This window comes from Aulostomus chinensis, chromosome 1, assembly GCF_037954235.1.
Source record: "Aulostomus chinensis isolate RoL2024-O1b breed Wild chromosome 1, RoL_Achi_v1.0, whole genome shotgun sequence".
Taxonomy (NCBI): Eukaryota; Metazoa; Chordata; class Actinopteri; order Syngnathiformes; family Aulostomidae; genus Aulostomus; species Aulostomus chinensis.
The window spans coordinates 47,875,476-47,902,501 of record NC_141320.1 but is presented as its reverse complement, the minus strand read 5'-3'; the positions used below and the strand labels follow the sequence as shown (position 1 = coordinate 47,902,501).

Here is a 27,026-nt window from a genome sequence, read left to right as displayed (position 1 = left end):
ACTGAATGCTATTTTTAACTAAATTTTGTTCCTTTTATGTACCCTCATGTCCTGAAATGACAATAAATGGTGTTTGAATCAGTTAATAAGTAATGAATAATGTATTAATGTGTTTTCACATCTTTCAATTCAAATCAACTGTTGATTTACGATTTAAATCGACATCAAAAATCTGAAGTGCAGAGTAATGTATCCCACCATAAAGTGCACAGCAACACTTGAGTAAGGGAATGACTTCATCACAAGTACTGTCCTGAGAGAACTGCAAAATATTGATTTCAAATTTAAACAACAGAAATTGAGCGGAACAGGAAGTCCACTGCACAAGAATCAAGGGGTAAAAACAACCCTCAACCACAGACCCAACACATTCACTGTAACAGCAAAGTGGTCTTTATCAGACCATATTTCTTTAAACATCAGGCCCCTGGTCCTCACAAAATCTCTGATGTTTTGAATGGTCCTGCTCATCAGAACAGGGTGCTCAGGAAGCCTGCACTGCTCACACTCCAACTTTGTGTCAAGGTGTCCCTTTGAAATGGGAGTTTTGAAGTGTTTCATGACAGCACTCATTTCATCCTTGGTCCAGGGCCTTTCCACACATCTTCTTGATTTGAACTCTGTCAATCAAAAAAAAAATCTCAATTAAGATAGTGAGGACAGTAGCTGTTATAAATTCAGTTTAATATTTTTTAAATGACCTTTGAGCTGCTGAAATTAAGGTTCATTATGTTCTACACCAGGCTTGTCCAAAGTCCCGGCCAGGGGCCAATCATGGCATGACGTCAGCTTCTATACGGCTATATAGTTTTGGCCCACCACCACTGTCAAACAGAACTAAGAACGCATGCAGACCCAGAACACAGTTTCTCTTTCCACTTCATGGTGACAGCAGCACTCTGGAACTTCCCCTGACTGTGTGCCCCATACAGGCCACTTTGTTCCATGGCAACTCTTGATGAAAAGAGGACGACTGATTTTTAGGGCTGATGCTTCCAGGGAAGGTGGAAATTACAATATGTGTTCACGTCAATTGCTTAACACAGCAAATATTTTGCCTTTCATGGTTAAAGTACAAGTACATCAGCTCTTGGACATTTGCACATTTTAAAATCTGGCCCTCTTTGAAAAAAGCTTGGACACCCTTATGATATACAAAGGTCACACACAGTAGTATTTCTCTTAGTGATGTACACATGAGATGATGACACCATGTACTACATTGAACTGTGCTTGTAGTATTCTGTCAAAATTTATCTATTCACTTCCATGTGCTGATGTACTGATACCACACTCTGGGTCACACACAGTAGTATTTCTCTTAGTGATGTATACATGAGATGATGACACCATGTACTACATTGAACTGTGCTTGTAGTATTCTGTCAATATTTATCTATTCACTTCCATGTGCTGATGTACTGATACCACACTCTGGGTCACACACAGTAGTATTTCTCTTAGTGATGTACACATGAGATGATGACACCATGTACTACATTGAATTGTGCTTGTAGTATTCTGTCAATATTTATCTATTCACTTCCATGTGCTGATGTACTGATACCACACTCTGGGTCACATACAGAAGTATTTCTCTTAGTGATGTACACATGAGATGATGACACCATGTACTACATTGAACTGTGCTTGTAGTATTCTGTCAAGATTTATCTATTCACTTCCATGTGCTGATGTACTGATACCACACTCTGGGTCACACACAGTAGTATTTCTCTTAGTGATGTACACATGAGATGATGACACCATGTACTACATTGAACTGTGCTTGTAGTATTCTGTCAAGATTTATCTAATCACTTCCATGTGCTGATGTACTGATACCACACTCTGGGTCACACACAGTTTTGTTTGCCCTGGAGAAGCAAGAAATTATTTTGTTGAATAGCTAGTACAATATCCTATCCATCTATGGAGAAGTTCACTTTCTACACCAAACAATACTACTTACTGAATAGCAGCTTGAACTTCTGGGTTGAACCTTCATTTTTTTTCTCAGTGGGGTAAGTTGGTCAGAGATCTTACTGGCTTAAGTTATTTTTCACTTTCCTTTACCAGGGGTCTGCAGCCTTTTTAGGCAAGGCAAGGCAAGGCAAGGCAATTTTATTTGTAGAGCCCGTTTTCACCAACAGTTTGTCTCAAAGGGCTTCACATGGCATCATAACAACATCCTCTGCCCTTAGACCCTCACATCGACTGAGGAAAAACTCCATAGAAAACCCTTTTAACAGGGAAAAATCTGAGAAACCTCAGGGTGAGCAACAGAGGAGGATCCCTCACCCAGGACGGACAGACGTGCAGTAGATGTTGTTACAGACAAGAAAACAGTTTACAATACAAAATGTGGGAAACACGGAAATGTTAATAACAGTTGAAGAAGGAAGCTTCTGGAAGGGGAGGCAGGGAGAGCAAGCCAGCTTGATGGGGGACTGGATGGCAGACTGGTTCATGGAAGGGGAGCGCAGGCCGGTGTAACAGTAGGGAATAAGAGGGGGGGGGGGGGGCGATGCAGGCGGCGGTTGGGGCTCTGGTGGATCTGTGGAAACACAGAGAGACTGCGAGACACCAAGGCCAAACTACAAAGTGCAACAAGTAGTGGTCGGGACAGTTCCAAAAATGTGCAGGGAGGAGAGGAGGAGAGAGGAGGGGAGAGGAGAGGAGAGGAGGGAAGGGCTCCATGTAACCTGATGTGTCCCCCAGCAGTCTAAGCCTGTAGCAGCATAGCTATCAATGGTTCAGAGCTACCTGAACCAGTCCTAACTGAAGGCTCTGTCATAGAGGAAGGTCTTAAGCCTGGACTTAAACGTAGTTAAAGTGTCTGCCTCTCTGACCCATGGAGAGATGCTGGTTCCACAGTAGAGGAACCGGTACCTGAAGGCTCTACCTCCCAGTCTGTTTTTATTGATACTGGGAGTCACTAAAAGACCTGCATTCTGGGAGCGGAGTGCTCTGGTCGGACAGTAGGGACTAATGAGCTCTTTCAAATAGGATGGAGCTTCATCATTGAGAGCCTTATAAGTTAGCAGAAGGACTTTGAAGTCGATTCTAGATCCTACAGGAAGCCAGTGGAGAGAAGCTAAAGTGGGAGAGATGTGTTCTCTCTTCTTAACTCCCGTCAAAACCCTCGCTGCAGCATTCTGGACCAGCTGGAGACTCTTTAGGGAGTATTTAGGACATCCTGACAAGAGAGAGTTGCAGTAGTCCAGCCGAGAAGTGATAAATGCATGCACCAGTTTTTCAGCACCACTCTGGGAAAGGATGTTCCTCATCTTAGCGATACTTCGCAGATGGAAGAAGGCGGTCCTGGTCACATGCTTTATGTGGGAGCTGAAGGAAAGGTCCTGGTCAAAAATGACCCCAAGGTTCCTTGCAGTTGTACTCGAAGTTAGGGTGATGCCATCTAGAGGAGTCATCCGATTAGAGAGTGTGTCCCTGTGGTGTTTAGGTCCAAAAATGATTACCTCAGTTTTATCTGAATTGAGCATTAAGAAGTTAGAAGACATCCAGGATTTAATGTCTTTCAGGCAGTCTTGCAGATGAGTAAGCTGGCTTGTGTCGTCTGGCTCCATCGACAAGTAAAGTTGTGTGTCATCTGCATAAGAGTGGAAGTTGATCGAGTGCTTCCGGATTATGTCACCTAATGGGAGCATGTAAAGAGTGAAGAGAATCGGTCCTAAAACTGAACCCTGTGGTACACCATATGTAACTCTGCTATACTCCGAATGGTCATTATTAACATTAACAAACTGAAACCTGTCAGATAAGTAGGACTTAAACCATTTTAGGGCAGTTCCTTTAATCCCAATGTCATGGTCTAGTCTCTGTAGCAGGCTGCTGTGGTCGATGGTGTCAAATGCAGCACTGAGGTCCAAAAGGACAAGCACAGAGACAAGACCTCTGTCTGAAGCTATAAGAAGATCATTAGAGACTCTGACCAGTGCTGTTTCAGTGCTATGGTGTTCCCTGAATCCAGACTGGAAGGCTTCAAAGAGCTTGTTGCTGTGCAGATGTTCATGTAGCTGCTCCAGGGCAACCTTCTCAAGGATCTTGGAGATGTAGGGGAGGTTGGATATCAGCCTATAGTTGGCTAACACATCTGGGTCAAGAGAAGGTTTTTTAAGTAAAGGGTTGATGACAGCCACCTTAAAGGCCTGTGGCACATAACCTGTGACTAAGGAAAGATTAATTTGATTTAATATAGAAGTGTTGACTAGAGGGAAGGCATCCTTAAGGAGGCTTGTTGGGATGGGATCCAGCAGACAAGTGGCTGACTTGGAGGAACCGACTGCAGAAGTTAATTCTGACAGGTCGATGGGGGAGAAGCTGTCCAATTATGCACCAAGTCTGGGAGGTGCTTCTATGGGGACTGTAGTCTGTCCTCCATTACCGGCAATCTTCGTTCTAATATTCACAATCTTTTCAGTAAAGAAAGAAAGGAAGTCGTTACTGCTGAGAGTTGGGGGGATGCATGGCTCAACAGCACTATGGTTCTTGGTGAGCCTGCCCACGGTGCTGAAGAGGAACCTGGGGTTGTTCTTATTCTTTTCTATCAGGGACAAGTAGTAAGCGCTTCTAGCATCACGGAGTTCTTTTTTATATATTAATAAACTCTTCTTCCAGGCTTGGTGGACTTCCTCGTGCTGGCTGGAATGTGTCTTCCTTTCCAGTTGTCTGGTCTTCTGTTTTAAGGCACGCAACAGCTTTTGTCTCTTCAGACGTTTGATTTTCTCTGTCAAACTGGTTTTGGCACCTGAACAGACATGTGAGGACGGCTGTTACAACACGCTTGGTACAAGTCAAGAAGAAACAGCAGGACACCGAACACCAGAGCAAGAGGATCAAGCAGAACCGGGCAGAACAGAACTGCTCTCAAGAAGTCGCTTTCAACGCCGGCGTGCGGGAGCGACGCACGGAACATCCCAGCCGTGCTTTCATCACACCCGTGTCCAGTATCTTTACCTCCAGCTTTAACCAGCGGCAGGAAGTGAGTCAACATGTCTCTGGTGGCGAAGAAGTTCGTCTTGAGCGTGACCTCGGCCTGGACGGCGAATGGAGCCGTGTCCGCCACTGTGGGGGGAGGGGGGATTATTATAACATGTATATTCTATAATATATTATCAACTGATATTTACTGATGTTATTAGCATTAGTTATGATATTCAGACGTCCTACACACTGAAAGAACACAACATTGTGAATTTGAAAAAATATTCAAGAATCTGACTGAATGGAAGTAAATCGATTCAGATCTCAGTGTTGAGCCTGAAGGAGCCACTCGTCAGTTCAGGACGTTAAACGCTGCAACTGATCCTCAATCCAGCATTCAAATATGAGATTAACAACAAAATCAGAACAAAACAAACACATTTATTGTAACTAGGAATCATTATGCTGGTTAATCATTCGTCATCTGTCTGAGGTAAAGTGTGAGTCATGCAGCTGAATCTATCCGCCTCCTTCCACCTTTGAAGGCGATCCCGGCGTTGTTGACCAGGACGTCCACGCCGCCATACTTCTCCTTGAAGAAGGCAGCGGCGGTGGCGATGCTGCTTAGGTCGTTGATGTCCAGCTGGTGGAACAGGGGTTTCAGTCCCTCCGAGGCCAGGGACTCCATCGCCTCCTGGCCGCGGCCGCTGCAACACAACCAGACGACAAGTTCCTCTCCATTCACAGAACTCGAGCCAAGCACCAGAATCCCTCGTCGGGACAATAAATGATTCCTAACAGCGGCGAGCGTCCCCGTGCTCCTGCAGAGGCACCTGACTGTTACCTACACGTCTCTGGCTGTCAGGTAAACGTCTCCTTGGAACTGTTTGCAGAGCGCCCGGACGATGGCCAGGCCAATGCCCTTGTTACTGCCCGTTACCACGGCAACCTTGGAAGACATGGCTGTCCCCTGACGGACAAACAGAGACGTTTGAATACTGAGTGAACAGAAGAGGCTGTAACGTCACAAGTTACAAGACACAAACGGCTCCCCAGGCTGTTCTGTTCCTGAAATTTGCTGAGTCATGATGACAGGTTCTGAAGTAACAGCCTCAAACCCAAATCTAACTGTGCAGTTACTAACATGTATCAAGTGGAATCATGTCCAGGACCCGGTGTAAGGTGCTCTGAACACTGTTACACAAAGAAGCAGGACAAACGTTACTGCAGGTGTCACCTGGAAGCTGTTGTTCTTTCATTTTGTGCTCAACCTGAAGCCCAAAATACATCAAAGGGCTCAATTTAGCTGTTTTGGCAGAACCATTTGCTCCCAACTGTCGGAAAAGTGCCAAGTCATAGCAGCAGCACTGGGATGACCTTTGACCTCCATGCAGCTTTTCATTTGTAATTTGATAGAGCACGGACACAGTTGCTGGCTGCTGCGAACAGCCGTGAAATTAGAGACAGAATCAGCAGTTAGTTCCCGTTTCATGAGGCATTTTGACATTTTAGCTCAAACGGCCACGAGGCCATGCGGGAATCGTCATCATACGGGAACTGAATCAGCTTTGACAAACGTGCTTGCTCGTTAACTTGCTAGCTAGCTAGCGCTCTTTAACGGTGCTAACTATCAGCTGTGGGTGAGTCGATCTTACTGATGTAGTCTGGCGTCCCGGTGAGGAGCGACGGTCCCGAGCTGGTGACGCTGCAGAGGAAAATTGGAGAAAACGAGCGAGTCAAATTGCGAGCTGTGCGCAGCTTGAGTGTGCGGAACTGGAAAAACAAGCTAACCATGTGGTGTTGGAGGCACCGCAGCGGCCGTGCAGCATGAAGACGCGGTATAACTGACGATTATTGAGGTGAAGTGTTGACTTGTTAACTTCATATGAACAATTAAACTCCCTCATTAGACATCTAATAATTTGCTTTTTACCTGCGTTTGTTCTGACGTTTTGGAGAAAATGTCGGTGACGATCTCGCTGAAGTTTATTAGATTCACTGGTACGCAGAAATGTTGGAGGATTCCACTTCAATCGAGCTTAAAACGTCGGTCACTGTGTTTGTAAGAGTTGTAAAGTTAATATACGTTTTTCTTGAGGTTGAAGTGTTTGATTTTATTGTAGTACATTATAAAAAAGCTGTTCTTAATATTTCACCCTTAATTTTTGTGAATGTGAAACGCTTCTGCTGTGGACTATGATTTTGTCAGGGCAAAATTTACGTCTAGATCAAACTAGTGGCGAGTGTTTGGTTTGAGTTGGTCCAGTGACGATGGACAAAGTCATGAAAGTGCATGAACCCTGGTTCTGTTTGTCTGTGTGATGAGGTAGAAGTACTAGTAATAGTACATAACATTGTAAAACATTACTGCGTATTTGTCTGTGCAGCTGGAAGCCCCGCCTCTCTCCTTTGTTGGTGCTCTGCATCTTCCTGGTGTGTGAGCGTCACAGAGGAGAGGCTTCTGATTGGTCCGCCTACATAGACGTCCTGCCCACCACCTACACCTGCCCGGCTTACTTCACTGATGATGTCATAGCTCTCCTGCCTGCCAGTGTGCGGAGGCGGGCTCTCGAGCAGAGGGAGGCGTTGCGAGAGATTCACTCGTACAATCGGGACTTTTTTAAGTGAGCTTACCAGAGACTGTTGCCTGGAAATAGCACAAGCTAACATGGCTAGCACGCTAACACCAATATTCTGTACGACCAGAAAAGAAAGTGACGGTTTATATCAACAACTAGTTTATCATCGTGTGTCGTCATATTTATACTACTATTTATACGTTATATTTATACTTCATATTTCAGCAAAGACACATAAACCTGCTGTCTCAACCTAACTTTTCCTAAATCAAAAATATAACAGTAACTAAAAATACCTGACACAAAAGAGCCATTTCTGCAACTTTTTGCAGTACTTTTCAAAATCGAGGTTGCACAGTTGTGCGGTTGACAGCAGTTTATATTCATACTTAGGACATTCAAATGTACTGTTGATTATACAGTGACTCGCTGATCCTGTAGGTCCCTGCAGCCGATCCTGGATCAGCCGGTGGAGGACGTGTTGAGCTACGAGGCTCTGAGGTACGTTCAGGCGCTGACTCGGGACACAGAAGGGGTTTCATCCTGGTGTCATTCCCAGGACAGCAGGACCTTTCTCGTGTTTCTCTTTTTACCCCCAACAAGTACCTTGTGTTGGTTCTGGACGGTTCCGGTCCGTCTCTGTGTCAGTGTGCTGACATCTGCCGCTGACGTCACCGTCTCCTGACGTGGCGCTCTGTGCAGCTGTTGTAAACGCTGGTAAAGTTCCTCCCTGGCTTTGTGTTTGTCTTGACTTCTGCTTCCCGGGGCCTTCGCTGGGTCGGTGGTCGTGGTGCTGGTGTCTCTGAGCTTCTGTGTTCAGCCAAACATGAAACTGTTTTATTTTGTTGAATCACTGCAGTGACAGAGCACTTTCATTGTTTTACCCGTGAAAAAGCAGCCGACTCTGAGGGGTGATGACGCTGTTCTCCCTGTCCCTCCCCTAGGTGGGCGTGGTGTAGCGTCAACACTCACTCGGTCTTCATGTCTCACCGGTCCAACAACTTCCTGTGTGGACAGGATGTTTATGCTTTAGCTCCCTTCCTGGATTTGCTCAACCACCGTCCTGATGTGCAGGTAAACGTCGCCCTCTTATAAACACAGAAACTGGCGTTGCCGAGGTCACAGCAAACTTTCTTACATCATTTCCTTTCAGGTGAAAGCAAGTTTCAATGACGCCACTAAATGTTACGAAATCAGGAGCGTCTCCGGGACTCGGCGCTTCCAGCAGACGTTCATCAACTACGGTTCCCATGACAACCAGCGCTTGCTTTTGGAGTATGGCTTTGTTGCCCCCGGTAACCCTCACAGCGTGGTCTATGTGGACACAGGTGAGCTGAAGCTGAGCACTGGTGTAGTTCTGAATGTTTCAACTCAACATTTATGTGAAAACATCACATCTTTATGACGGCTGGGATGAACTCGTGCTGGTAAGAAACGAAACGACCATCAAGCTTCGCCGTCTCCGTCTCTCTGCCGCAGATTTGCTGTGTGAGGTTCTGAGAGGCGACGAGAGTTTGGAGCAGAAGGGAAAGTTTCTCAGAGAGAACAACTTCCACCAGTAGGATTCACCAGCTTGTCATGTCTGAAGACAAAATATAGAAGTACTATTACTCTTTTTGCTCCTGTTAGTAACATGAACGACTGGCACGTCACTGCTGTGGCTTGAGTGTGGTTCTGGTGCGATAAAGTCGACACTCCAATAAAACATCACAGGAGTTCGTAGGTCAGAATGGAACCCTGAACACTCCTCAACAGTTTTTACGGCACAAATTGCCACTCACCTTCACCAGTTAGCGACCTGTGTAACTTCAAGCTTGTTAGCATTTGGGTTTTTTGCAAATCCTTTGGCTGACAAGGGAAAACGCATCACAGCACATTCAGTCTGATAAAAACATCTCATCCGTCTTCCTACACTTTTATTTCACATTGTCATGTAACCCTAAATCAACCTCAGGCTTTAAACAGATGAAAGTACAATGAAAACAGCGCTGCCTGTCTCTCCCTGGCGGTAGTAATCTGACGGTGAGCAGCGACGGTCCTGGCTGGAGGCTGATGACGGCGCTCCGACTGTTGTCTCTGCCACAGACGCTGTAGTAAGACGTAGTAACACACACACTCACACGCAGTCGCACGCTATCTTAAAAGAACCCATCAATCAGTTTGTGTGTCTCGCTAAGTTACAGTCTGGGATGTGTGTGTCTGTTCTTTTAGTCCCCAGTGGAGGGCAGTGTTGCTCGGCCAGATGGGGAGTGAGGAGAGAGAGCGCTGGAGTGTTCAGACAGCAGAGTGTGTGTGTCAACGACTGCTACAAGATACACACCAAGCTCTGGACGAGGTTCGAAAATCTACACACACACACACACACACAACAGCAACTACCAGACCATTTTCAAATGAGTGTGTGTGTGTGTGTGTGTGTAGATTTCTCGAAGTCTCCTGGGGTGTGACCTGTCAATCAAGGAGCAGCTAGATGTGGTGATGTCACTGCGACAGGAGGAGAGGTGCATCCTGGGAAGTAGTCTGGAGACATTGCAGGACTCCCTGAGACAATCAAATGTCGCCATGGCAACCCGATGATGCTGCAAACAGACATGTGATAGGTGCTCTGGCCGTTAGGATCTAGAGTGAACCAGTTCATCGGCTGGCCTGATCTCTGTCCCGCCTGCTGATGAGGACATGTGGACATCAGGTACCCAGGAGATCAGGGGTTTGATTCCAGGTGTGCAGTTGGAGCACGTTTGGAAAAGCACCGGCCATGTTAACAGCTGCAGCGTCCTTCAGGCAACACTGAGCTGCTGTAGCGGCTCAAATCAATCTCGTTGGGCCTCGTCGTCAACATGGCGTGCTGGGTGGGAAACATCCGGCTGTGTGTTTAAGAGGGAAACTCATTCATCAGAAAGGAGTGATGATTCTGGAGGAGAGGAGTTCTGATCCATCCGTCATGGCGTGTGATTCATGCTACTCTGAAACGCATAATACTGTTTTGTATCTTTCACTCTGACGTGTGCATGTCACAGTGGCGTCTGAGCACCAGACTCCTCGGTTCCTCCCCTCCAATTACATCACAAGCCAGCTGAGTAAGACTTCGCCAGAAGAAGAAGAAAGAAAGAATCTTCCTTTTAATTACATGAGTTTTACAGTCGTGCAAAGAAAGATGTGTGGATTCACAAAGGGGGGAAAAAAGAAACAAACTAAACCTGAAGGCTGAAGACCTCAGAGGACTTTGTTGGAGCCGACGCCCCAGAAGGAGCTCATCTCAAATGTGTGACCCGCATCAAACCTGTTTAGGAGCTAAATGTGACATTTGAGAAAACAGCACAGTCAAAAAAATGTCTGCATTTGAACAAGAGACAGTTGAAGAGGTTCCTTAGTAATGAAAGTGCTCTTTAAAGTTTTGAGTTTTAAAGGATCAGGTCCAGGTCTCACCGCCTCAGACATCCAGCAGCAGCAGCATCTCAGCTGAACTACGGCCTTTTTCTTTTTGCGACGCTGCACGCTCTCCATGGCGACCGTAGCTTCATAGAGAGGGACCGCCTCCTCAGGCTGGGGTCTGGAGACGGAGGATCACTTTTGATTATGACAGAACAGGACTTCCTGTAAAAGCCACAATCATGTTTTTGAAGTCAACCTCTTTTCTGGTCAAGTGAAACAGAGCTGGGATAGGATGGGTGGACTTGTGGTTGAGTTTGGGTGACGGGGTTGATCTGTGGCGTGCGGACGCTCCTCGTTCTGTGGATCAGGAGCTACGGGCTGGTTACAAACCACACTCAGATACCAGCTGGAACCACATGGAGCCCGAGGTGGATGTTGCTGGCCCCCTTGTGTGTTCCTCTGGATAGAAGCCACACAGATTTTTGACCCTCAAAACAACGCTGAACAGATCCCCTTTGTACTCCTGAGTTAACCTTGAGCCACACCCCGGTCAGATCAAACCAGTTACCCAAGTAGTGTTTTCTTGTTTGAAAATTCAAAGAAGACAATAATATGGAGTGAAATGGAAAAGAAATTTGGCAAAAAGTCTAAAGACACCAACTCCAGTGCTGCTTTTCCCGCATCGACCAGGCACATTCCAGGGAACCAAGAAGGGGAATGCGTGTTTAGAACGCTCTTCTCCTTTCTGTCCCTGCTTGTCTCGGGATGTGTCGATGACAGGAATCTAAATCCTGAGGTATTCCTTTGTCTCCCTGATCTTCCTGCTCTATTGAATTCAACAGCATCTTAAAACTTAGACCTTCTAAACCTTTTGGCAAAATATGAGGTGAATATGAGTTGTTCTCAATGATAAATTCTCAAATAAGTGTTTCCCTTAAGAAAAATCTGGAAGTGACTTCAACTTGAAGCTTAAATGTGTTGCGTTAGCATGAATGTTCACTAAATCTGCCATCAAAACGAAGTCAAAACCAGGGAATTCTTTTGATTTGTGGATTTGAGGACAGAGAAGCGAGTCTGCCGAGGTTGGACGTACTTGAGTATCCCAGCTGACATCTTCTCCACGATGTCCTTCAGAATGTCTGACACACGACTGTTAAAGACGTCATACAACAGATGCAATGATGTCACACCTTCCTCGTTTCATCTGATCGAACCACACTTTGGTGTCTTTTCCTCCATCCGGCTCTTTGTTTATTTGCAGGGGTGAAACCTCAGAGGAGGTGGTCTTCTGAGTCCTTTACAAACTGACTCTGGTACAGTTTGTGGCTCAAAGGTGATCTGAGGTGGCTGTGCACCAGCTGACTGGGTCCTGTGAGAGAAACAAACTGGAGCAACTCGCGCAGTTGATTGCTGCGAGTAGAAACATGAACTTGTCCAACACAGCAGACGCGGCACTACCTGATCTCACCGCACCTGCAGTGGCTGATAGAAAGTGAACCAAGGTTGAACTGATAGGGACCAGAAGCCACGAGCCGTTGCTAAGGGGACGGCCTCAGGTTGCAGTCTGCTGGTGAAGGATACGGAGGTACCGCCCCTGCTGGGCCAACGAAGCTGTCCAGACGTCAGCGTTGAGGAACGAGACCGTGGCTGCTTTTAAATACATTGAACTGCAATCTGGAGGATCCAGCTGGGGAAGCCAGTTGAGGAGCGTCAGTGACAAACTCAGGTAGGACACCAGAGGACACGTTACTGTTTAGTTCATGTTGGGATAAAAATGCTGGAACAGTTGGACAGGACCCTGCTATGAAGCTGCTATCAGGCTGGACATGCACAACTCACCTGCAGGTCCTGGTGGGATGTGACCCAGTGCCCCCCCACTCCCAAAACACTGATGATGTCATGCTTGTGTGGGAGGAGCTTCATGTCCTCTGGCTCTTGTTCTTGAAGACGCACTTAACATGACAAGAAACACAGAGCAAACATTGTAAATAAGAATTCCTGTTGCTGGGAAAGGAACGGCACTCGTGCGCAGCTAAAAGAGCAAACATGATGTGTGGAGGCAGCAAGGCTTCACGTCGATCCTCCATTCGATCATTTCATGGCCACAGTGTACAACTCTCGCGAAAAATATTCACTAACTGAAGTGAGGGAGCAGGCTAATCTGGATGGTCCCTCCAGGGCTCTGAACACGGTCCCGCTTGCACCAGCATTAACGAGGTCGTAGAGGAGGTGTGTTTACCTCCAGAGTCGATGACGATGTCCACTCCCAGTCCTCCGGTCTCCTCCGGGACCGCCGACAGCAGGTCTGACGAGTCTTCGTAGACCACAATGACTCGGGCTTTGTAACAAAGACACTGTCAGTCATTCTGCTGCGTCATGTCAGTGCTTTGTTCAAAATTCTAGTCTGAAGCTGGCAGCAGTTGCACTTCAGATTGCATCCACAAGGTGTCGGCGTGTGTCAGGTCAAAACTTGATTATTTGAAGGAGTCAGACTGGGTGTTCGGAGGTTACATGAGCAAACTTCTGCTTCTCACTCAGAAAAAGCTTCTCATTGACATAGCAGGTCCGATTTGTGTGTACTGGTACGGCTTCAGTGAGATGCTGACCCCAGTCCAGCTGGGTTGTGTAGGACGGAGAAGGAAGGAATATGAGAGAAAGATAGAACAGGTCTCACCAACAAGAGGATCCTGAACACCTGAGGAAAACATGGCAGGAAGAAAGAGAAAAGAAAGGGAAGTGCACATGAAAAGGTTGAAGTGACGCAAAGCTACCAGCAAAAGTCTGTTCTTAAAATAAACCCTGTGATTCAGCAGATTCAGGTTTCAGCTGCTTATTCTTGGCCTGCCACAAATTAAATCAAATATACCAGCAAGAAAACCGCAGTCATGCGTCAGACTGACAGCAGATGATTGAAATGTTCAAAGTCGCGAGTGGCATGGGCGCGTCTGTACTACTAGTAAATGTATGGCGTGACTGTTGGAGCTTTACTGTGTCCACAGAAAAGGTTCACAGTCCAAAAATGATGACAGAAAACTATCAAGACGGCAGTCACAGATGTTTTATTGAAAGTAAAATAAATGTGTCGTATTGAGTTTGTGATCCTTGATTTGTGAAAATCCTATTTTGCCTTTCAAATACTCACGAATAACAGACATTTAGTGACTCCAGAACGCAGGAAGAGCCAACCACGTACACTTAATTCAAAGCCGTCTGAACCCACGCAGGCACAGGGAGAACAACAAACTCCACACAGAAAGATCCCGCGCCTGAGCCAGGACTCGAAACCTGAACCTTTTTGTTGTGAGGCCACAGTGCTGACCACTGCACCACCGTGGAGCCCACGCATGGATTGATAGTAAGTTAAAAAAAATTGCAAAATCTTACATGAAACCAAGTTAAGATAACATTGATCTCAAATAATGGCCCCCAGGTGTTTAAACAAGCCTGGCGTTTATTTCAGACAGGCGTCTATTTTACAAAATGAGGTCGGACCCTCGGCCATCAAATGAGACCTGGCGGCACTTTGACACCAGGCTGTTAATTGATGATTTACGGTATTTATTTTACTGACTACTTCATTGACAGGTGGTACAAATGTCTGGTGTTTCCTGAACTTAACTGAGTGCTGCTCAGTAAAGTTGCCATGACTTGAGATTCTCTTCCTGCTTGGTCCATTTCAACATTCTTATCCTTCCTATCACTGGAGATAAAGTATCAGTCAGGGCTGTACTTGATTAGTACTGCATATAGTACACATCAGTCACTGCCATTACACAGTGGAATGGTAGTTGAAGTACTGTTTACCATCAAGCTGAAAACTGTTGTGGTCGTGTTGACGTTGACGTGTTATCACTTTGTAGATCTGCTATTTTGGCCTCATGAGACTGTCGTGGAAGTGGAAGGATACGGGCCTCAAGTTGTCACGCCCCTTTCCTTACTAATAAAGTGTTCTTGTGTAAAGTGTTCTCTGGACAATCTTGATATTTGCACTACTGTTCTTTAAAGTACTACAGTATATTGTTATACCTTGTATACCTATTGCTAAAAAAATAATAATAATGGCCCAGTGCTGGCCAGTGCCAAAATAAAAGCCTGTTACCAATCGACACCTGGTCTCTTTTCAACACCCGGGGTCCACATCGACTTTGGAAAAATAAACGCCTACCAACTACTAACTGGTCATTTACGGTACGACACTAAACAGTGGTTGAGGGAGAGCAAAGCTGGAAATAAGACATTACTGCAAGGGCAATAAATCTAAAACAAAAAAAGTTTTTTTTGTTTTTGAAGTTTTCTGTCATTTTCTGTCTCAAATACTTGACAAGTTCCAACCTGGTCCAAAACCTGCTCACCTCTCTGGGGTCAAGTGTGTCTGCACCGTCTGACCAAACTGCATCAGTGGCGCTCCCTCCATGACAGTCGAATGTGTGAGTCTTATTTCCTCAAATCAACTCTGGGCAGTGTTGATTGGAAGAAGAAGAAAAGTGGAAAAAAAGTGCTGTTAAGTAACATTAGAACCAGGCTCTGACCAAAGTCTGGTGCTTTTCAAGTTTCAGTCAGTGAGTAATGTTCTATTCATTTATGTCACTCTATCTCACATTGATACAGGGATTGATATTTGGAGAAAGTTCAATCATTCAGCTGCAGGTACAGTGACTTACAACACTGCAACAACAAAAAACACCCTCCACAAACACTCTTGTCCAACTTTTGTGCCCAAATTTTCTCCTCCTGAGGCACCAAATCAAGTCAAGTCATTTTTATTTGTTAGAACCAAATCACAACAAAGTTCTCTCATGACTCTTTACTAGTAGAGCAGGTCCAGCACCAAACTGCTTCAATGAATCTACACCCAACAATTCTCCACCAGCAGCACATCCTGCAACAGTGGTGATGAACACCTTCCTTTTAACAGGCAGGAAGGTCGAGCAGATCCAGGATCAGTGGGGACGGCCTTCTGCTTTGACCGGTTGTATTTAAAGCTCCATCAGATTGGAACAACCTTTCCTCCTCACTTGGGTCTCTCTCTTCCTTTCTCATCTTCAAATCATCAAGCATTTTCAAACATCTGCTCTCGTTTCTGATGCACCTCCCCTTTTCTCTCCAGGATTCACTCTCTACTTGTTCTTGTTTGTTCTCTGTACTGTAAATATGTGGATATTTGTGTATGAATATGCATTGTGTACTTTAATGGTGCATGGAAGCAGTATTTCTTTAGATGGGTGTTTAAATGTATGAGTATGTGAACACAGGCCCACTCCTTTTCTGCAGTGAGATCTCTGATCATACTTTGTAGAATACTGGATGGTGGGGGGGGGGGGGGGGGGGGGGACATTGTTGGCCTGTACCTGGGTGTATGATGTGTGTGTCCTTGTGTTGAAAATATAATCTACTTTTATTATTGTTGTATTGTTGGTCATTATTTGTCAGGACCCCCTCCAAAATGAGATGGTGCATCTCAAGGGGCTGCCCTTGAAATCAAGAATCAAGAATGAAGGTGTCTGGTGGTCTTGGTGGACCCTCTGCTTCTCCAGCTGAGTCAACAGATTCCTGTGTATCCTGAGTCATTGTGTATCCTGGCTGCATTCAGCGCTTTCACCGCTGCAGCCCAGCGTGATTGCCAGTCAGGACAGGTGTTATTAAAAATGGTAGAGGGGACAGTTTTGGCAGGACAAGTTGCTCCACATTCAGGAGATGGTGGGAAGTTTAAAGGCTGATGACAAACTCCTTCACTGTGTGGGAGGTTCAGAGTCCCTGGTTTGATTGCAGCTTTGACCTGAGCAGGTGTTCATCCACATCTCAGTAACAAGGGACACTTTATCACAGCAGTGGACAAACATCAGCATTCATCACCCAGCAGCTCCTCTGATCAACAGAACAAGCTGAAGTATTCTGAGAAGGAGGGCATGGATCCCTCTACCTCTCACATGCTAAGCTAACACTCCACCATTGGAGCTAAGTCCCTGCTAATGAGCACAGCAGATAATGCAGGTTGACCTTCATGCATGGTTTAATGAGCGTCACCACTTGAAGCTTCTCTGGTTCAACAAACCCTTGGGACCAAGACAGGAATTGGAACCTGTGCAGGTCCAGACCCATACTGAAGTTGGTGGAGACAATTGTTTAAACCAGGGACTGAATGAAAAGACTTGCCCAGACTCCAGCTCGCTCTTCTGAACCGACCCCTCATCTCTGTTGGGAGTAAATATCAGAGGTGGAGGGTGCAGGTTCTGCTTTGACCTCCTGACCTCCTGGGTAAAGCAGTGGAGATGTTGAGCTTGAAGGAGTTGACGGCCTTCTTCATCTTCTCATTGGTTTGCGAAACTCAGCATCATGAAGTGTTGCTGAAATTCAACATGTCAGCTGAGGCCAGAGATTCCTGCGTTCCCTGAGTCCTTGAGTGTCATCTCTGTTGTTTGAAAGCACAAAGCTGTTCCTGATGGTCCAGTGTGTCAGATTCTGGGCTCTCACAGCTGTAACTGGGGTTTGAGCTCCGTTAAGGGACTGGATTTGTGGAGAGAACCAAGCATCAGAATTGACAGTTTCAGCAGGAAAGGTGACCATTGCTCCACAACCTCAGTCCCAGGATTCATTCCTGCTTCACCCAGCATGGCCCTATGATCAACAGAAATGAACTGCCAGTGGAGGTCCTCAGTAATCCAGGTCATGGTTTCTCTAGATTGCTGTGTTGTAGTCAGGACACTTGCAAATATCAGCCTCTTTCCTCCATGATCTCTCTTTCTTTCTGTTCTCTCCATTTCTCCTCTTCGTTTCTACTCCTTGCTGACTGTTGTTCCTCATTTGTGGCAGAGTTCAGTCAGTGGACCGGACATTTTGCCACTACACTGTCCATCATCAGGGCATTTAACATCCAGGACTGGCTCCCAGATCATGGCCATGACCTCATCCCCTGCACCAGTGGACAGTTCATCAAGGATGGCAAACATGTGGGTCTCAATTCCCCTCCATCTTTGTAGGTTGGTTACATTTCCTCCTGGTCTTTAATCCATCTTTAGTTGACATTTTTCTGTTGAGCCCAGTTTGTTGACTGCCAGGCTGTCTTACTTTTCAATGGCACAACAGCAGACAGCAAGAGGGTTGCTATGGTGCAGCTGGTAAAGTCCCTATCTATGGTCTGCAGAAATATGCTGGGAGTTCTTTTTTATTATGAACCAGAATTCAAAGACTGACCAAGGAAACCAAAGCACAGAATTTAGAGATCAAAGAAAGAAATCAAAGACAGAACCTGAAGATCAGGAAATGGCACAGATCAATGAGATCCATGGACTCATCAGTGAAGGTTTTCTTTGGTTCACGGTCACTTGTTGTCGTACTGGTGTGATGATGTCAGACCCTTCACATTCAGTTCAAACAGACTCCAAAGTGTAGCTGTGATGCAGAGGGCAGCAGCCTTGTGCTTGGTACCGTCATGGTTCTCTGCATTGTTAGCAAACTCACCAAACACCTCCCTGAAAGCAGGATCATTTTCCCACAGTGCTTTTTTAACCAAGTACCAATTTGTCCCTCTTTAAAAACAACAAACAAAGATGAGGTCAGACTGAGATGGACGAGATGATATGGATGTGATTTATGGCTTTCAAACACCAAATATTCAATTTTTCTTCAGGGCTTTTGAGAGGTTCTGGGTAATGAATGAAAATTTAAGCTGGACAGAAACGACATGCGGGGTCACTGTGTGTGTTTACACGTGTGTGTATTTCTGGTTTTATTGTGTTGGAGACCATTTCCATCATCAACACTGATCAGGAGTCCTCTTCCTCATGGGGACCAAAGACCGGCCCTGATGCAGCGCAATGCAGTTTGTGAGTTCTTGCATGAATTTCAGAGTCAAGGTCTGGATTGAGTTTAGTTTCAAATAAAGATTAAGATTCAGTTGGTTAAGATTAAGATTAAGATTAAGGTTAGGCTGCACATAGAATGAAGTTGATCGAATGTTCTCATAAGAATAGCTGGGCACACCTGAGTGTGTTTACATGCAGACTTCCTCTTGTGACAACTGATGTCATTGGAAACCATCTTGAGGACATTTGGAGAAAGTTCAATCATTCAGCTGCAGTTACAGTGAGTTACAACACTGCAACAACAACAAAAAAACACCCTCCACAAACACTCTTGTTCAACATTTGTGCCCAAATTTTCTCCTCATGAGGCATCAAATCACTACAAAAACAGCCATTAAGTTGATCTGGTTGGCACTGGTATTTTTTCTTGCTGCAGCTCAGGAGTGATTCAGGAGAAGAGTTTCAGAACAGCCAAGGTTGGGGACTGGAATTTTGAACTTTCACCATGAACCAAACAACCTTGGGAGGTAAAATCTCCAATCATAGCCACTCAGATGCAGCAGCAGAAGAAGCTGCATTGGATTGAAAGATGGATTGAAACCATCCTCTGCTAGAAGAAGAAAAATAAAATGAACCAGTGTCATCCACCCTGACAGTCAGAGCATCAAGTCAAGAAAACATCACCATCTTGTATGTGGAGTCTGGATTCTTTTCTGGAATGAGACGGCAATGACAGTCCTGCCAAGTGACATCACTGACATGAATGGATGACTTCAGTCACGTGACTGGATGACTTCAGTCACATGACTGGATGACCTGAATGAATAAGAAATCAAATATAAAAATGCTTTATTTTAAGATCTAGAATATCTTGTGAATATCTGGAGCTTCATTCCAGCAGCAGACCTCCTCAGGTGATGACTTCATATTTGACATGTTTACCATTCAATGAGACTCATTGTCAGTCCATTGAAATCTACTGGTGTTCCTGGTGAGTTGATTTAACAACATGAGCTGACAGAATCTACGTTCAGGTAGGAACCACCACATCCAGGGGTCTGGACCTTTGAGCAGGCAGAGCCATCAAAGTAGCAGACTAAGCTAGCAGACATTAGCATTGAGAAGAAACTGATACCTGAGCCTACTTTTGGGTCTGGACCTTTGAGCAGGCAGAGCCATCAAAGTAGCAGACTAAGCTAGCAGACATTAGCATTGAGAGGAAACTGATACCTGAGCCTACTTTTGGGTCTGGTCAAGTGATGACACAATAATATGACATCATTGTCAGACTGACGCCTGCTCAACACTGACCAAACACTGCCCTATTGCATTGTGGGAAATTTCTGCTTGGCTTGTGTCCATCAATACACACAAAGAAATTTATTTCATGCTGCCGTGACCCGGATTCCAACCTGGGTTGCTGCGGCCACAACACAGAGTACTGACCACTCTAGGATCAGGGCCTCCTCAACAGCAGCTTGAGCTTCTATGTCTTTGTCTCATTGAGTGTTGCGGCGAACAGCTGTTGAACAGCTGAGGCGTGACTGCGGCGGCCCCTGATGCAGGAGACAGGCCAGGCACCGTTCAGAAGGTGGTGGATATTATTCTTGGTGTTTTTAGGGCATGTTTCGGCCTGTCAAATCCTGATCGGGGCCAGTTTGGTTGTGTTGTCTGCAGCGCCTGGCGCGCTCAGCGGGAGCGAGTCCGATCATTATAAAGGTGGGTCAAACAATTTAGGTTGAGACAAAGGACGGCACGGGCAGAGCAGACGCAGGTCTTCATTCCACCCGCAGAGCTGTAGAGCATGGATCATGTCAAGGACTAAATGAGGGGAAAGAGAGCAGGGCAGAGACAAAGACAGAGAATGCTGTCCTAAATCAAGGACTGTTCAGTCAATGGTAGAGCAGAGTGGTGCAGAGGAAGCGTGCTGGGCCCATAACCCAGAGGTCGATGGATTGAAACCATCCTCTGCTAGAAGAAGAAAAATAAAATGAACCAGTGTCTTTAGAAATGTGTGTCTGTTAAAAAGAGGTTCATAAGGATATTTTCTTCCACCAGAGTCACCAACCATTGTGAGAGTTAACAACAGTCCACTTTCTGACTGAAGCAAAAGTAGACTTCAAAAGGTTTTTCTGATTCAACATAGCAGCTAAATTTCCATTTCCATTTCCTGAACAGGACAGGTTAAAAAAAGGGAATGTCATGACTTCCTCTGTATGTTAGAATATGAACGACTAAAAATGTTCATGCCCAGTTTAAAGTTAGAATTAAACTGAAAATACAAAAATCTTCCTTCTTCAATCCTGTCACTCAGTGTTTTAAACTGTTTCAAACAAATTCTACTGTTCAACAGTTCAAGTGTTTCTAATGAGATGGTTTCCAAATCAAATCGGTTGTCACAAGGGAAAATCTGCATGGGAACACACACACACACACACACACACACACACACACACACACACACACACACACACACACAGAGTCCTACTGACTAACCCATGTTTTTCTTCACTTAAACCACCACTGGAGTATTGAAAGAGATTGCATGAGACACCATCAACTTACATTAAAAACCCCTGACTGCCTTTTATCCCCTCCTGGCTGCAGGAAATTAGACAGACCAGCCCCTAGAGCGGGGCTGCACGGTGGTGCAGTGGTCAGCACTGTGCCCTCACAGCAAGAAGGTCCCGGCTCGGGCGTGGGATCTTTCTGTGTGGAGTTTGCATGTTCTCCCTGTTCCTGCGTTGGTTCTCTCCAGTTACTCCAGCTTCCTCCCACTGTCCAAAGACATGGACATTAGGGGACGAGGCTGATTGATACTCTAAATTGACCGTAGGTGTGAGTGTGAATGGTTGTTCGTCTCTTTATGTTGGCCCTGCGATGGACTGGCGACCTGTCCAGGGTGAACCCCGCCTCTCGCCCGTAGATGCTGGGATAGGCTCCAGTTTATTTGACAGCTGATTGGAACAGCAACATTGAACCAAGTACAGGATTGGAGGGAGACTGATGGTCACTGTTTGGGTTTTTGAAGAACAAGGAGGGTGTGGCTTCAAGGTGGATTCTCAGAGACTATTTCCCCAACCTCTACATTGGCATCTACATTGTCATCCAGTCACGTGACTGAAGTCATCCAGTCACGTGACTGAAGTCATCCAGTCATGTCAGTGATGTCACTCTGCAGGACTGTCATTGCCGTCTCATTCTAGAAAAGAATCCAGACTACACATTTATGGGGCAGTTTTGGTCTTTAAACACTTGACAGTTCCAGGAGATTTAGTCTGGCTCAAGATCTTCAGATCAACCCAGGACAGAAGGCTGTGACTCCATGGGATTGTATAGTTGGAGCATTCAGAGATCTGGTGGATCTCAGTAGGAGCTGTATTTATCCACTGAATGATCCTGGTCAATGTGATCCTGCTCCTCCATCTCTAAGGCTGACAGAGCAGGAGGACCTGACTGAGAAGAAAGCTGCACTTGAGCAGCTTCAGTCTCTGAGTGACAACACACAGGCAGAAAACCAGAATTTGAGGGAACAAGTTTCTACTCTTGAACGTGAGAATAAAAGAGCAATCCAGGAGCTACAGAACCTCACTGCTATGGTGGCCAACCTCAAAACGGTCCAGGACAAGAACCAGACTCAGATAGAAGACCTGAACGCAACAATCCACAGTCTTCAGCGTGAGGGGAGGAAGGTTGATGGGGAGAACAATGAGCTCAGAAAAGAGCTGACCCAGGTTCAGCCTCTGAGGGAGAGAGAACAGGTGGAGATGAAATGTCTTGAGGAAGACCTGACTGAGAAGAAAAGTGCACTTGATCAGCTTCAGTCTCTGTGTGACAAGAGATGGACAAAAAAACAGAATTTGTGGGGACAGGTTTCTAGTCTTGGACAAGAGAAGATTATTGCATATCAGCTGGTAGAGAACATGTCTGCCATGGTGGGCAACCTTGAATCTGTGAGGGAGGAGAACCAGGTTCAGATCAGAGACCTGAACACACAAGTCCACAATCTTCAGCTTGAGGTGAAGATGGTTTACAAGGAGAAGTGTGACCTCAAGTGTGAGCTCAACTCCATCCAGGCAGAGAAGAACAAAATGAGAGAAGAACTCACTGAGAAGAAGACGACTCTTGAACAGCTGAGGTCCCAGAGTGAGGAGAGAGAGGCAGAAAATGGATGTTTGAGGAGACGAGTTTCTACTGCATCTCAGGAGACAGAGACCTTCACTGCTGAGTTGGCCCACCTTGAATCAAGGAAGGACCAGGACCCCACAAAGACTGGCAGTCTGAAAGGTGAAGTTCAGAGTCTTCTATGTGCAGTGACAGCACAAAAGAAGAAAAGGAGCAGTGCTCAGTGGGAAATCCTGGGAAATCTTCATGATTTAAAAAGCTTTTTGAAAGAGGAAAATCATGACCTTCAAGTGAAGGTCCAGCAAACTTCTGAAGAGCAAACAGACTCTCCCCTACGTCCAGCCAGAGAAGAGCAAGCAGACTCTCCCCTACGTCCAGCCAGAGAAGAGCAAGCAGACTCTCCCAGAGAAGAGCAAACAGACTCTCCCCTACATCCAGCCAGAGAAGAGCAAGCAGACTCTCCCCTACGTCCAGCCAGAGAAGAGCAAACAGACTCTCCCCTACATCCAGCCAGAGGAGAGCAAGCAGACTCTCCCCTACGTCCAGCCAGAGAAGAGCAAGCAGACTCTCCCCTACGTCCAGCCATAGAAGAGCAAGCAGACGCTCTCACATGTTCTTCTGCAGAGGAGCGACGGGATTCTGCTGCATGTCCTGCAACTGAAAAGCAGAATGATGGGGGCACCCTGGAGACTGGACCTGCTACGGGTCAAACCAGAGGTCTACTGAGCCGTGTGACATCTGGTGTAGAAGATGCTCTGTTCATGTTCATAGCTTCTTCTTTGTGTGCTTTTCCTCAACTCTGTTTTCTTTGTTTGTTATATATGATTATATCTTGATCACCACAGCAGTTGATCCCAGCTTGATTAGCTGAGTGCTTTGCAGTCTAAAGCACTTTAGTGATACCTGTGGGGTCCCTTATCCTCCCTGACCACAGGGATTCAGCCTCACTGAAGGAGAGGGAACCTTCCAGGTTGCAGCTCCTAGAATCTGGAACGCTCTCCCACTGGACATGAGGACGCTGTGGACACCTTTAGAAAGAAGCTAAAGACCCATTTGTTTAGTAATATTATTGTTCATGATGGAATCGTCCCTCTGTACCTGCCCACACAGGTCAAGAGGTCAAATGATTCCCTGTTTAAAACAGCTCTTCCATCACATGGATGTGCATCCCAACAGTCAGAGCTCACAGATGCTCCTATTCCCTCCAGTGGGAGGCACTACGAGTGACTGATGAGGGTCAGGGGGGTCAGGCTAGTCCAGATAGTGGGTCTGTATGAGGATGTTAGGGAGGGATAAGGTAGTGGCAGAGTTCAGGCTGTAGTTGTGCTCCAACAGTTGAGACAGGGCAGGACAAAAAATGACCTCCTGATGGCGTTAGGAGTGATTCTTACAAGAACCAATCAATAAAAGTGGGTGGTGACCTGCTCATGTGACGCTTGTGTTGATGATTACTGCGTCTCCTCCATGCTCGTTTATCATGAATGAATCCCTCTGAGTAAAACACCTGATGACTCCTGAGTTGTTTCACAAAATGTGTGTTTGTGTGTGTGTGTGTGTGTGTGTGTGGGCAATAACTCCAAGTTATCTATGTATAGATCAAACAATGATGAATCAGTTGGATACATTGACAGTGGAAGTTCAGGTTTCCTGTAATTCAGTTTGCAGACAACACAGAAAACTGCCCCTGACCCCTCCCCTCATTCTGGAGGCTTTAACATGAAAATGAAAATGCTGACAGACACAAATGCAAATCAGGGTATTTGACCAGAGGTGACATATTTTTAATGCTTTTCTTGTTATATTTGTTCTATCTGTTCTGTATGGTTATATTTGTTATGGTTGTTATGGAGTTTATGGTTATTATCTCTGTTTCTTGTGTCTTTGTCTTTGTCGTCCTCCCATTCGTCCGTCCTGGATTTTTGACCTTGGTTGCAGGAAGCCTGTGACCTCAACTCCTTTTTCTGTGTTGCTGAACGTAGAGCCTTGCTTCATTGTGCTAGCTAAAGTGTGATCCTCCCTGCTAATTCCTTATTTCGTTGACTAATTACCCACCAAAAATAAATACCTACTTGCTTTATTTGGCTGAAGTTTAAAAGACCATCATTCTGGTAGCAACAGTCTTTCTGCCTTGTAAACACGCTAAGCTAACGATGGCTTCTCCCTCTTGCTCTCCTCTCTCCTGCTCAGAGTGCCACATGTTTTGTTCCTCCTCTGTCTTCTTTAGTGATACTGATAAGTGTGTTAAATGTAGTTTTTTGTTGTGTTGGAGGTGAGGCTTAGCGAGGTTGAATTGGACCTGCAGCGGCTCTGCACCAAAAGCTGCAAGAGCTAGCCAGCCCTCACTAGCTGGTGCAGACCACCTTAGCTTAGCTCCTAGCTTAGGCCCAACTAGCGCTCCCCCAGCAGCTCCCAAGCATCTGGGAGAGCGCCAAGAAAAGTTGGGCCTAAGCTAGGATGTGCTTGCTCATGAAGAATTGTTGGGTGTAAATTCATTTAAGGAGTGTTGAACTGGACCTGTTCTACTTGTAAAGTGTAACTTTTGTTATTTGGTGCTTTACAGGGTGATGACTTGACTTCATTGCAGCTTTGACCTGAGCAGGTGTTCATTCACATCTCAGTAACAGGGGACACTTTATCACACCAGTGGACAAACATCAGCATTCATCACCCAGCAGCTCCTCTGATCAACAGAACAAGTTAAAGTATTCTGGAGAATGAGGGCATCGATCCCTCTACCTCTCACATGCTAAGCGAGCGCTCTACCATTTGAGCTAATTCCCCTGTTAAGGAGCACAGCATTTAATGGAGGTTGACCTTCATGCATGGTTGAATGAGCGTCACCACTTGAAGCTTCTCTGGTTGACCAATGTAATGGAGACCAAGGGTTCCATGACATGAATGATTAATTGAAGGTAGCATTTGTCTTGGTATTAACAATTTATGTAAATTAGAGGATCACACACATGTTCATGGTCAGGTTTATTGAATCAGCAAACATGTGAAACATTTTCTATGCCATGTGTTCCAGGGAGGGACCTGGGAAGCACAGGGGGACCGGCCATCCTGCCTGTGGAAAATGAAGACCCCAGTGTCAGTCAGTGGGAATCACTGTGCAAGGCCTGGTATTTAGTGTTGATCTAGTTTGTCTCATGTAAATGTGGCAGTTTCAGTCGTCACGGTCAGTCCTCACCTCTTCCTGGTGGTTTCCTTAAAGGGGTGGAGCCAAAAGGGGAGAGTGGCCCAAGGAAGCTCCTGAAGAGCTGTAGGTGCAAACCCTTGCTCCCAGATGGGGGAGGGGGTACAATCACAGGCGAGGTTCATTGATTGATAATGCATGTGGATGTATTATTGAGTTGGTGTAGTAGTCTGGAATCATGTATATATTTAGTCAGGTTAAGTTGTTGAGATGGTGCTGGTTTGATGTAAATATTGATTGTAGAGCATGGTTGTGGTCTCACCTCCACTCTATGGGCTGGTCTGTCTAATTTCCTGCAGCCAGGAGGGAATTAAAGGCAGTCAGGGGTTTTTAATGTAAGTTGATGGTGTCTCATGCAATCTCATTCAATACTCCAGTGGTGGTTTAAGTGAAGAAAAACATGGGTTAGTCAGTAGGACTCTGTGTGTGTGTGTGTGTGTGTGTGTGTGTGTGTGTGTGTGTGTGTGTGTTTCCACGCAGACTTTCCCTTGTGCCAACCGATTTGATTTGGAAACCATCTCATCTAAATCTCCTCTCCAAAAACCCTCTTCTGCAACTTTGTACCCAAGTTGTCTCCTCATCAGGCACCACAGTATCCAGTAGGTTCAGTTCAAACAGTCATCAGTGATTAATGTTCATGTTCAATGATGAGGTTTTGATTTATTCTTCTAGAATCATCTGAACAAACCCTCCTCAACACTGGGAAGCCTTCATCTGACAGGAGGAGTTTCTTTTCCCAGATTTTCCACTGGTAAAGTGAAAAGCTTCGTTCATCAGACTGGTCTGATAGGATCAACTACTGGTTGCTCTGGAGTGGAAACAGCAAAAATGTCAGGAAACATTAGCCAGATCAAAGCCAAGATTAAAGCAAGAGCCTCCAGATCAAAGTCAGAATTGATGATGATGTCATCAGGGGGCTTTGATAGTGTATTTATTTGTACCTAGAATTCTGTCTTTGATCTCAGGAGGACATGAAAGAAACACAATTGAGGAAAGTAGAGGAGA

At 45.7% G+C, this 27,026-nt stretch overlaps 3 protein-coding genes across 3 annotated transcripts; 1 reads left to right on the top strand and 2 right to left on the bottom strand.

Moving 5' to 3' along the window:
- Nucleotides 1-330: 330 nt before the first annotated feature.
- Nucleotides 331-5,911, bottom strand: LOC147271992 (carbonyl reductase [NADPH] 1-like). The gene is made up of 4 exons (XM_086202785.1): nt 5,796-5,911; nt 5,485-5,654; nt 4,981-5,088; nt 331-620 (listed from the first exon to the last, which is right to left on the bottom strand). The coding sequence occupies exons 1-4, from the start codon at nt 5,906-5,908 to the stop codon at nt 331-333; spliced, it is 681 nt and encodes a 226-aa protein (XP_086058911.1). The 5' UTR covers nt 5,909-5,911.
- A 2,596-nt stretch (nt 5,912-8,507) lies between these two features.
- LOC147271991 (SET domain-containing protein 4-like) lies at nt 8,508-14,075 on the top strand. The gene is made up of 5 exons (XM_086202784.1): nt 8,508-8,600; nt 8,680-8,854; nt 9,006-9,619; nt 9,738-9,861; nt 9,948-14,075. The coding sequence occupies exons 1-3, from the start codon at nt 8,508-8,510 to the stop codon at nt 9,086-9,088; spliced, it is 351 nt and encodes a 116-aa protein (XP_086058910.1). The 3' UTR covers nt 9,089-9,619; nt 9,738-9,861; nt 9,948-14,075.
- Nucleotides 10,740-15,081, bottom strand: LOC147271990 (ferry endosomal RAB5 effector complex subunit 4-like). The gene is made up of 7 exons (XM_086202783.1): nt 15,075-15,081; nt 13,138-13,236; nt 12,738-12,850; nt 12,480-12,585; nt 11,992-12,037; nt 10,953-11,076; nt 10,740-10,817 (listed from the first exon to the last, which is right to left on the bottom strand). The coding sequence occupies exons 1-7, from the start codon at nt 15,079-15,081 to the stop codon at nt 10,740-10,742; spliced, it is 573 nt and encodes a 190-aa protein (XP_086058909.1).
- Between the last annotated feature and the right edge of the window lie 11,945 nt (nt 15,082-27,026).

Coding starts and splice junctions, on each gene's coding strand:
- LOC147271992 (XM_086202785.1), bottom strand. CDS start 5,908: ATGTCTTCCAAGGTTGCCGTGGTAACGGGCAGTAACAAGGGCATTGGC. Junction 5,089..5,484: donor CGCCGGGATCGCCTTCAAAG/GTGGAAGGAGGC, acceptor CTCCCCCCACAG/TGGCGGACACGGCTCCATTC. Junction 621..4,980: donor GCCGCTGGTTAAAGCTGGAG/GTAAAGATACTG, acceptor TTTGATTGACAG/AGTTCAAATCAAGAAGATGT.
- LOC147271991 (XM_086202784.1), top strand. CDS start 8,508: ATGTCTCACCGGTCCAACAACTTCCTGTGTGGACAGGATGTTTATGCT. Junction 8,601..8,679: donor ACCACCGTCCTGATGTGCAG/GTAAACGTCGCC, acceptor ATTTCCTTTCAG/GTGAAAGCAAGTTTCAATGA. Junction 8,855..9,005: donor CGTGGTCTATGTGGACACAG/GTGAGCTGAAGC, acceptor TCTCTGCCGCAG/ATTTGCTGTGTGAGGTTCTG.
- LOC147271990 (XM_086202783.1), bottom strand. Junction 12,586..12,737: donor CATCCCACCAGGACCTGCAG/GTGAGTTGTGCA, acceptor TGGCTTCCCCAG/CTGGATCCTCCAGATTGCAG. Junction 10,818..10,952: donor GCTGCTGGATGTCTGAGGCG/GTGAGACCTGGA, acceptor TGTCACATTTAG/CTCCTAAACAGGTTTGATGC.